This window comes from Pangasianodon hypophthalmus, chromosome 22, assembly GCF_027358585.1.
Source record: "Pangasianodon hypophthalmus isolate fPanHyp1 chromosome 22, fPanHyp1.pri, whole genome shotgun sequence".
NCBI classification, from domain to species: domain Eukaryota; kingdom Metazoa; phylum Chordata; class Actinopteri; order Siluriformes; family Pangasiidae; genus Pangasianodon; species Pangasianodon hypophthalmus.
This window is the reverse complement of record NC_069731.1, coordinates 2,398,602-2,409,734: the sequence shown is the minus strand read 5'-3', so window position 1 is coordinate 2,409,734 and position 11,133 is coordinate 2,398,602. Positions and strand designations below refer to the sequence as shown.

The window sequence follows — 11,133 nt, the reverse complement described above, 5'->3', positions numbered from 1 at the left end:
TCTTTTTTAGAGAAAAAATACAATACAAAGAATGGTAATATAGCTTTATTTCTGTATTTTATGCAATCTTGGCATGTTAAACCACCACCACATGTTTAAATGCATAGAATTGACAAATGAACATAATACCATCAGTTATCAGTTGTATGGTATTTTATTCTATCTTACCTTTTAGAGTTGTTGTGTAAGTGTCTTTTATTGTATTGGTCTTGTTATAATGTGTTGTGAAGCCAAAGACAAATTTCCATTTGTGGCCAATAAATTAAAGTAAGTAAGTAAATACCATCAGTTTTTTAATAACTGTTTGTCTGCATTTTCCAGTGATACATCTGTGAAGTTGATCAAATTTGCAGGTGACATTACTGTGATTGGTCTCATCACCAATGGTGATGAGTCAGAGTACCACCAGGAGGTTCAACAACTAGCCTCCTGGTGTAGTCAGAACAACATCGAGCTCAATGCTCTTAAAACCACAGAGATGCACATCTTCCCCCTCCCCACTGACAAACAGAGAAAAGAGGGAGCTGCAACGGACTATCGAGACCGCTGAGAAAATCATCGGCTGCAGTCCGTCATCACTTGAAGACCTGTACATCACCAGAACAAAGAGGCTAGCAGGAAAAATCATCAGTGACACCTCCCACCCTGCTAATTACCTCTTCCAAAAACTACCATCAGGAAAGCTGTTATTAACCAGGCTGGCTAGGCAGCATTCAGTAATCACTACACTGCTGACCTGCCAGTAACAAGCAATCATTGCTATTATTTATTATATATCACAATTGTTCCACTCCGTTTAATGAACTGCATCCAGCTGTTATTTCTACCTCCACTGTAACGGAAATTACAACTGAGCCTACCATTTCAGCTTAAGGTGCAATATTGTATATTAGGATGGCAATTGTGTTGTGTTGTCCAAGATGTGTGTCTTGAACGTACCGTGTTGTGTCCAAACACCAAGAAAATATTCTTATTCGGATTCGCCTTTTAACTCATACATGATAAAAATAATCAGATACTTAATGACTTAACTGAAAGTATGCACTTCATGATTATAGTGGAAATATATACATATACAATTTAGGGCATTTTTTGCCCGAGATTACTGACTGGAGCAAAAATAAATAGTGTAGTCGTCACGGGTTGAGTGTTTGGGTCATATCTGTAGCAGCAAGAGTTGCTTGTGCCATCTTTCTTGCGCGGTGCCGCCTCGTAGCTTCTCTCCAGGCTTTCCTCTGCAGCGTCTGCATGGGTTCGGGGAGATCCTGTATTCTTTTTCTCCTGCGGAGAGACCTGGAGGGTAGCAGGTTCTCAAAACACACATCAAATGAAAAAAGTTCATGCCAATATTATTTAAAAAATGGCTGTAGGACTGGGCAATATGGGCAATATTATATTGTTTCATTAGTAGGAATTTGTATATGCTTTCATCCTTCGATAAAGGATTGCACACTCCAATTTTAAGACCTTAGGTTGGTGATTACTGAGTGAGGAAACCAATGATGCAATGATTTTGCCAGCCACAAGTTCTTCATTTTTTTAAATTCAAATATTTTCATGTGTGTGTGTGTGTGTGGGGGGGGGGTTCCTCTGGGCTCTCTGGTTTCCTCCCACCTCGGTAGGTGAATTGGCCAAAATAAATTACGCCTAGGTGTGAATGTGTGTGTGTGTGTGTGTGTGTGTGCGTGGTGCTCTGAGATGGACTGGTATCCCATCCAGGGTGTATTCCTGCATTACGGCCAGTGTTCCCAGGATAGCCTCCGGATTTGTTGTGACCGTGATCGGATAAAGCGATTACTGAAAGTGAGTGAGTGAATAGTGAAGTAATGCGTAGAATACCTTGAGTGATCCTTCTCGTTGCAGGTGAGGAGATCTCCAGATCAGCACAGATCTTTTCTTAGTACTGCCTGTTAATCTCCCTGTCATGACATCGCCACAAAACGGTACGTGCACTACTTCTCTCTAATCTGGTTAAGGCTGGAGTGATTGTGGATGTTTCATGTGTCTGGATTTACACTTGGCAACTTTCCATATTTTCTGTAACAGGGTCTCCAACGTTCATTGCAAAATTCTTGTCTGTCATTTCACACCATGCTCTTGTAAAAAGACTCTTCCTTTAACACCGGGACAGCATCCATCTCCGTGACACTTTCCTGTCATTGCACAACTTAAACTTAATTACAGTGGAAATGTTTACTAATGTATAACAATGCAGAAAGTTTCTGCCCAGAGAGTACAGAAAGTGTACTCTTCACGAATTGGTTGTCTGGATCATGTGTGTGGCAGCGGCTTGAACCTGCTTTCTAGCACGATCCCGTCTCTTAGCCTCTCTCCAAGCCTTCCTCTTCAGCTTCTTCATGGGCTCAGACAGATCGTTAATGGTCTTTCTCTTCTGCTGATACCTGGACGGTAGCAAGATTTCAAACACTCGTATCAAAGAACTTCTGCTCTCTACTTCAACAATCTTCTCAATACTGCATTCTTTGGTAGTGACAATGATGCTAATATCATTCAAATATAAATTATGTAAATGATGCTAATAACATTATTTCATGTTGGACTGGGTAGTATGGGCAAGATCATATCATTTCGGGTAAGCCCTTAGCAGGAATTTGGATTATATAAACTGTGACAATGCACTGTAATATCATGACATTGGTGATTAGTTTCCTCACTCAATAACAGAACAAAAGAAAAAAAAACAAATGCTCACATAAATGGCACCAACTCTCTTACTGGGACATCACTGGGAAAGTCTGACTCCCGACAGTGTCACAGCCATCCATGGCCAGGAATCCCACAGAGCAAAGCTGGCCTTCCTGTCTCCCTTAATTATTCATCTATTTGTAATGATCTGCTGATGCGCTGTTATTACCCATTGCCCATGTCTAATTTTTTAGTTCTCTTTTATTAATCAATCTGCAATCGCTAAAGTGTATTGTAAAGACCTAAAGACCTAAATACCTCAAGCGTTCCTTCTCCTTCCAGGCGTGGTACTTTTCTGGGTCAGCACGGATCCTTTCTCTGTATCTTCTCACGCACTCCCTGCTTTTCAGTTTTCCCAGAAGAACATCACCAGACATCCACCTGGAGACCAACAAAAGCACAGAGTTTAATTTCATCTTGAGATCAGCTGCAAGGTGTGGCTCTGAGGACCAGTGCTTGAAGACAGAGAGCGATCTGTAGCAGCTGTATTTTCTTAGTCAAAACACTCTCAATCAAGCTTTTCTAAGTAATAATGCATATGAAAATCTGAACTAATAATAACAACACAATCCAGTACATCACTCCAATCAAAACATTCTAGGTACAAACATTAACATGACAGTCTAAAGTTCTATTCGGACAGGGTTAGTTTTCCAGGTGTCGTGTAATGTAATGAGCCATGTTGCTGGAGGACGTCTGTAGTAATCTGATCACGCTGTATATGTTTGCTCGACACACTAAACATTTCATGCAGACTACATACACCTCATTAATGCTGCAATTCATTGTACTCTGAACTTGGAAAGTTCCAAGCCCAGTTTTCCTCGAGTTTTGATCGAAAAGTGTTCCAGTGCTTTGGCTCAGAAAAACATGGATGCCCAGAGTAAGGTCTTACTTGTATGCCTAGTCTCTGAATCTGATAAACACGAATCTGAATCTGATTAATACGACCTACATGAATTATTTTTGAGCAATAGTAAATTTGAGTGTTAATAAATTTGGGCTGAAATCAGCGGAATAATCTTATTTATCTAACCTTATAAAAAAAAGACCTTTTCACAACAGAAAAGTAACATATCATGTAAAATCAAATTTTATCAAGTCAAAATTAATGCAAAGGGAATTTTTGACTTTGCACTGTTCCATTGCATTTTTTTCCGTGTCAGAAGTCAGGTTTTTCCAAGCTCCAAGTACAACAGATTGCAGACTGAATACACACTGATTGTTTTGACCTTTATTGATCTACATAATTTGAGCATTAGTAGGTCTGATGATTTACCTAACTTAGCTAAAAGACCGCCACAAGTGTCACTTCTCTCACAAATCCTTCTGAATATTGTCTATATTTTATTGTTCTGTGTTTTAAACTTGATTTCAGTGGGAGATGATAGAAAAGAGAGAAATTATACCAAAGACAAAGTGAAAACCTCTTTTCCAACAGGATATAATGGAATCTTTACCAACATGTCAATTCAGGCAGGATATACTGTTTATTACCTGGAGATATTTCAACTGGTCTTTCTACAGAAAGAAAAATACAGCATAATCTTTCCAGACACATGACATACTGACATGACAGAATGGGACAGGAATACAATCGCAGAGATAATCTAGTGATAATCTCTTTACTCCACCTCTCCGTGTAAAACTAATCCCGTCCGAACAGGGCTCAGTACAACACAGTTACTCAGGCATACTTCTCTCTGGTCTGGTTAAGGCTGGATCTTGCTGAACTGAATGTTTGCAGATGTTGCATGTTCCACATCTCTGCAGCTGGAGACTGTTGTTGGCACATCTGGACATTGTCCTTCACAGGATAATCACACTCTGCTGCAAATGTCTCCTCTGCCGTTTCAGTCTTTAAACACAACGTGCTCTCGTAAGAAGGCTCTTCCTTGATCACCAGGCTGGCATCGCTCTGGAAACATGCCGCTTCCTCTCCTCTTTCTTCACTAACATCTGTGCTGAAGTCATGGGTACTCAAGCTCACCTCAGCTGAGATTTTGTAATCAGAAGGAGAGATGTGACGTAAGGTCTGCAGCTCGCGCTCGGCTGCTTTTAAGCGAAACCTGAGCGCTGCGTTTTCTCTCTGCGCCTCGGCTAACTTCGCCTCATAGCAGTGCGACCTCTTCTCACTGACGTCGCAGAAAACCTTCAGGATGGACATGACCGCCGTCCTGACTGCCGTCTCGATAGCAGACGCTTCGTCTGCGTTTAGGAAAGACGTGTCTCTGGTCGGTGAAGAATTCATTGCAGTATCACAGCAGGGAAGGTAGCTAGCGTGCTGTTTGTTTATAATCTCTATAGTCGAGATTCACGTTAAATACAAACAGTTTCTGATTGGACAACCTTTTAAAGTCACCCGCAAAAATATATCCTCCTTTATAAAAAATGGTTACGTTAGGTAAATAAGGTAAATACTGCACATAAAAATAAACATATTCTACAGATCCCACTTCACGCGTTTAAATGGTTCTGTTTACTTCCGCCGGTCAGAGGTCACACTGGTGTGCTGCGTTTCCACGGTGACGCTCTCTAGTGAACGGGCTCGTGCGCAGACGAGCTGATGTTATGTACTGAATTTCTTCAAAAATGTCATTAATTAAATTAAATTACCAGATAAACTAGGAGATTTCGCTGCCATGTTACTTTTAAGGAGCTCTAGTTCAGTGGAAATCAACACTGATGATATTTGTGAACATATTTGTATTGATGATGTAGCAATAAGGTCAAATATTCTGTTTCATTTCCATCAGCAAGATTTTTCTTGTCTTCTTTATTTGATAATATTTATTTATTGGGCAAAATTTTGTATCATTAACAAAACTGAATAAGTGTCTTACAGAATAGTGCATGGGATTTTTCCAGAAAAGCAAAAGTTTTGGAAAGATTTGAGCTGAACATTTCGTATACCTGTGACTTTTGTGGATTGGAAAAAGAACCAATTCTGCATTTGTTTTATTACTGTATTTACTCAAGATTATTATTTAGGATTTAGAAACTTATATTAATAGAAAACTGGGATGTGTGATGGAAATGTATGTATTTGATGTGCTTTTTTATTTTCCAAATGATACAATAATACGTTGTGCAGTTATTTATTTTTTAGGTGAATACCATATACACAAGAAGAAATGGACCCTTTGTAAACCAAATTTTCCAAATGACTGAATTTTATATAAATTTTTTTTTTTATAACCACTATATTTTTTTAATTTTATATAAATTTTCTCTGGAAGCATTAATGTAGTAAATAATGTGACTATGTTCAATACCTCTTGTTCTTGTGGCATTGAATAAAAAAAAGAACTGATGTTAAAGAAACTTTTAATTTATAAAATTAAAATAAATATATATTAGGCCATATTATGAAAGAATAAAGTAAAATACTAACACCGCCACTGTCAGTGTTACTGCTATAAAGAGCAATGTGCCGTTTGCGGATGAGTCGGCTCTTTGAGTCGGCTCTTTGTGTCGGCTCTTTGAGTCGGCTCTTTTAGGTGTAAGCAGATTCACATTTTCAAAATGCATTTATTTCTACATGTAGGCAATGCTGTCACTCTTATGCTGTAATTTATACTTTAACAAAATGTTTCAAGTGACACCTTTTTCCCCAGCAGTTGAGGTGTTTGTTATCATGAATGACTCTGCTGTGTGCAGAAACACTGCTGCTGATTATCAGTATAAATGAAAACTAATTCTCTTAATGTAGCTCAGACATTATAATATTAACACAGGGGTGCTTACAGTTCGCACATTTGTACCACTCTCCTGATTTAAGCATTTTTTTTTACAAAAATGCAATGTAATGTTATTTTGTATTGTTATTACTATATTAGAAGGTAGAGTGAGATTTCATGAAACAATATCAATCATAGTTAGGTAAAGGAGAACAATCACTGGTGAAAATATCACCAAAATGTTAATGAGCCGTTGGGAGCCAAAAGAGTCGGCTCTTCTTGGTGATCTGAGTCAAATGATCTGACTCACTGAAGAGCCAGAATTCCCATCACTAACCAACTTCTGCCTTTACTGTTACACATTTCTGTCTAACTATAGCCTCTGTGCATTAACACTCCTAGATATCAGTATTACTGAGATCCAGAACTTCACTACCTCTGACTTTATACAATGTGTGTATGTTTATTGTAGTTATTCATATACTAATGATACTATTGATTTCATGGTGTACAGGCATGACTGTGTAATTGATTTAAAACCTGAGATAAAGACATCAGAATGACAGACATGCTACTTTATTTGTGTAATTTAATGTCTAAACCATAACTTTGTATTCATGTCCACTGCACCAACAAAACCTCATGTTGCGTCTCAATTCACCTACTAATCCATCCTAAAAAGTATCCGAGATTAGAATTAGTGCATCCCAAATCGTAGTATTTTGAAATGAGGATCCCAAAGATACCCGGATGGTCTACTATTTCTGGTATATTTTTGAAATCTGGATCTGTGGACACTTTTTCAGCTAATATTACCCATAACTCCTTGTGTGATGGAGGAGGAGTTTTGTGATGGTTTGCTTCGCCAAATTCAAGGATGCATTTTAGAGAAATGTAAATGAAATGTGGAAAAATAAATCAAGGGGATGGTAAATTAAATTATATTGTATAAATTATATAAGGAATAATGAATGAAAAAAAGCTGTTTGTTTACGGTGACAGTGTGCGTAACTGGGCAACAACATTTTCTTCCATTACATGATGTGTTAATATGTCCCAGTACTTTCATACTCTTCAGCTACACAATCAAAAGTATGTACTTTTTCTTCACAAAAGGAGTACATACTTTTAGGGCATAGTATAAGGAGGTGAATTGAGACTCAGGGTTAGACATAATTTAAAAATGCAAATGGGCATGTCTCAAAATTATTCATCACAAAATTAATCTGGATTATGAGCACATTATCAAATTTCATTCAACTCAATTACACAATTATTCATATATACACATATACAAAGGGTGAACTTTTTTGCCCAGAGAGCATTTTTTGCCCAGAGAGTCTAAAGGAAAAAAATGTCCTGGTCACAGGCTGGGTGTTTGTGACATGGATGTAGCAGGAAAAGCAGCTTGAGCCAGTTTTTTTGCACGGTGTCGTCTTGTAGCTTCTCTCCAAGCCTTCCTCTGCAGCTTCTTCATGGGCTCGGGCATTTCATTAATGGTCTTTCTGTTCTGCAGATACCTGGATGGTTTGCAAATAGACATGTCAAAGAAGAATGTACTTCTCATTTCATTAATTTCACTTCCTCATTACCTTTCCTTTCTTCCCTTCCTCACTTCTTAGCTCCTCCCTCTGAGGATGCAGAGAAAGGAAATAAGGATAGGGCAATTCGAGGATGAACATGTTTGCCAAATCAGACGTCCTCGTTCACTTAAGTGACACTCTAAAGCAACTTATTGATGAAATGAAACTATGACACATTGTTCTTTAATAAATAAAAACTTTTTTGGCAAGTTGCTATAGTATAAGAGGAATAAAACACCTTGAGACATGATGTTATTGGAAAATAATCGAGTTTGTGATGGTAACAGTAATTCCACTTCATTGATTACTTTCCTATAACAGCAAGGCATGGAGTGCTTTATTTCTGAACACACACTCAGTTTACTACTGTTGGAATGGTAAAAATGGATGATTAAAAAAAAGTCGCAGTGGTTGTGGACACATTAGAGAATAAAAAAAATTCTCTTAACTCACATTTTCTCTGGATTATTGTTACTATGACAACTGTCAGTACTTCATACCTCAAGTGGTTCTTCTCCTTCCAGGCGAGGTATTTCTCAGGATCAGCCCGAATCCTTTCTCTGTACCTTCTCACGTTCTCGTACCGTGTCATTCTCCCTGTAGCAAGCACAAGAAGACGTGTGATATATACTGTACACCTTTCTGGCCAAAAGTATCAGAATCTCGTTGCCCGACATCCTAATCGACTATCCACTCTGTGTATAGCTTTCAGATGAGTAAACAAACTTACAGTAATCAAGCTACAATGTGGGAAAAAAAACATGGATGCCTCCAATAAAGCAGGTGTTTTGTTTAGAACAGAACTGGTGATCATGAGTTTATGATGTACTTACTTTTTCAAAACAGTGGACTGTATGGTCAGTGTTGTAGATTTAACCAGCTAAAGTGTTGGTTGATCTAAAGTAAATACTACTATAACCTCTTTTAAAGCAGTGAAGATATTTAATTTACAGTTGACTGTGTGAGCAGCCATGCTGACGTGCTGAACTGCGGAGAGTTAAGGAAACCTTTGTGACTTTCTGAGTAGGAATTCCAAGTCAAGGTGGCTTTTCTTTGCCTTTTTCCAAGTTGCAGAGTAAAAATTTAAAGTTACAAGCTTTTGTTAAATGGATAATTAGCCCTTGCTCCATCTCTACATAAGCAGAGTGATGCGGCAGCGCTTTAGTCCTTTAGTCTGTTCATCACTACACTCTGCTCAAACAGATCATCCTCCAAATCTTCACCTTTCATGCGAATACCCTCACCAACACCATCACATTCATCACCTGTAGCTCGTTAACTGTTAACTAACGAACCAACATCACTACTTCTTCGCTGGATTTCTCATTAATGTGACGCTCTGCATCGCTGGAAAATGGTGAGTTAGAAGAGAAGCTCTTGTTCTCTCTCTTTTTTAGGCACTAACAGGGAAACCAGACTGTTATCACTTATGTTTGGGATTGTTGAAGTATTTTTAACAGTGCTAGCAATAATAATGTCCCCCTGTGACATCAGAGAGGGACACAATGGCTAACTTCTCACATGAATAACATACAACACCAACCAACAAATTAACACCAGAATTACTAAACACATGACTTTAATAAATATTTAATGTGCCTGAGGGTGGAGTTTTCCTTTAATACTCATAGCAAAACCCAATACAGCATGTCTCTCGTTTAGAGTGAGAGGAAAAATAGCTTCAGTTCATCTAATACAGTGGAGGACAATGACATGGCGCGTGCGTACTTCTCTCTGATCCGGTTGAAACTGGATCTTGATTAACTGAGTGATTGTGGATGTGGTTGATGTTGATGTTGTTGTTGTGTGTTTGCATTTGCGCGTTTTCAATAACAGGGTATTCAAAGTTCACTGCAGAACACTCCTCTGTCATTTCACCCTTTATGAACAACTTGGTGTGGTAAAAAGGCTCTTCTTCCTTTAGCCCCAGGACGGCGTTGTTCTCTGAGACACTCTGGGAAGACGCCGGTTCTTGTCCTCTTTCATGGCCGTCTGTACTGAAGCTCACCTCAGCTGAGATTTTGTAATCAGAAGGAGAGATGTGACGTAAGGTCTGCAGCTCGCACTCGGCTGCTTTTAAGCGAAACCTGAGCGCTGCGTTTTCTCTCTGCGCCTCGGCTAACTTCGCCTCATAGCCGTGCGACCTCTTCTCACTGACGTCGCAGAAAACCTTCAGGATGGACATGACCGCCGTCCTGACTGCCGTCTCGATAGCAGACGCTTCGTCTGCGTTTAGGAAAGACGTGTCTCTGGTCGGTGAAGAACTCATTGCAGTATCACAGGAGGGAATAAAAATAATAATAATCTGGCTAATTATCTGCTTTAGCCCAGCTCAGCTTCAGTACTAGCACCGCCTAGAACAGGCTACTGAAATAAATCTTTCCAAATTTCCAAATTCCTACGAAATGGGGTGCAGAATGTAAATAAAAAACAAGTTTTCGTATTCTAATAAATATCCACCTTACAGTTGAATGGTTTTGTTTACTTCCGCCGGTCAGAGGTCACTGACTGATCTGCATTTCCGCCGCGGTGTCCTGCAGTGAACTATGAGCAATAATTATCATTTTTATTATTCCAGTTCAGCACTCAACAAACTGAACTGAACTGAAATTCCGTTAGTTTATATCCAAAAGGTTCTAAAAATGGCGTCCAGGGATCCCCAGGAGTCTATGAAGCATGTGATAAAAACAAACAAACAAACAAAAAAACCTCACAACTCACTCAGTTGTTGTTGTTGTTCTGCCGTGCTGCTCCGTCATATTTATTATTGCGTTCTTATAGTTACTAGCTTCTTTGACTGGTCACTTGAATGAAATAGGTTTAATCCAAACCTCAGTAACTCAAAAGTATGTAGGTCTGTGAGTAATGTCAGCTGTAATGCATCCTGTAAGTGGACAGTAAAGGAATTTAAAAAAAAAAAAAAAAAACTCTGTCCCCAATAAGTATTACTGTAGTCATTTTAAAAGTAATGAGCCTAACACCGTGGATTTATTCTACATTTAAGGAGGTCCCCGGATGCAAAACATTTGAGTTTTGATTACTGAATAAAGAATAGTAACCAAGATCTCCTGCAAATAGCCCGAATATAAGAGTTAAACACACACGAAACAAACTAAAACGGGACGAAGTTTGTGATTTGAGTCTAGTTTAGGGCAGGACAATAT

General features: G+C 38.8%; 2 protein-coding genes across 7 annotated transcripts; both read right to left on the bottom strand.

Moving 5' to 3' along the window:
- Positions 1-30: 30 nt before the first annotated feature.
- LOC113533074 (uncharacterized) lies at positions 31-5,229 on the bottom strand. Of its 5 annotated transcripts, none has more exons than XR_003403389.3 (4): positions 4,404-5,229; positions 2,965-3,087; positions 1,840-2,402; positions 1,142-1,281 (listed from the first exon to the last, which is right to left on the bottom strand). XR_003403389.3 is itself a non-coding variant. In XM_026924910.3 (3 exons), exons 1-3 carry the CDS (start codon positions 4,955-4,957, stop codon positions 1,137-1,139), a joined length of 834 nt encoding a protein of 277 aa, XP_026780711.2. In that variant the 5' UTR covers positions 4,958-5,229; the 3' UTR covers positions 31-1,136. The 5 variants fall into 5 exon arrangements, 3 of the variants coding, with proteins under 3 accessions (XP_026780711.2, XP_026780713.3, XP_026780712.3); XR_003403390.3 differs by having other exon boundaries at positions 1,167-1,293; XM_026924910.3 differs by lacking the exon at positions 1,840-2,402 and having other exon boundaries at positions 31-1,293.
- Positions 5,230-6,946: 1,717 nt separating this feature from the next.
- On the bottom strand, positions 6,947-10,629 carry LOC128316965 (uncharacterized). Of its 2 annotated transcripts, XM_026924914.3 has the most exons (4): positions 9,698-10,629; positions 8,470-8,566; positions 7,979-8,017; positions 6,947-7,906 (listed from the first exon to the last, which is right to left on the bottom strand). In XM_026924914.3, exons 1-3 carry the CDS (start codon positions 10,236-10,238, stop codon positions 8,005-8,007), a joined length of 651 nt encoding a protein of 216 aa, XP_026780715.1. In that variant the 5' UTR covers positions 10,239-10,629; the 3' UTR covers positions 6,947-7,906; positions 7,979-8,004. The 2 variants fall into 2 exon arrangements, with proteins under 2 accessions (XP_026780715.1, XP_026780714.2); XM_026924913.3 differs by lacking the exon at positions 7,979-8,017 and having other exon boundaries at positions 9,698-10,626.
- Positions 10,630-11,133: the final 504 nt, after the last annotated feature.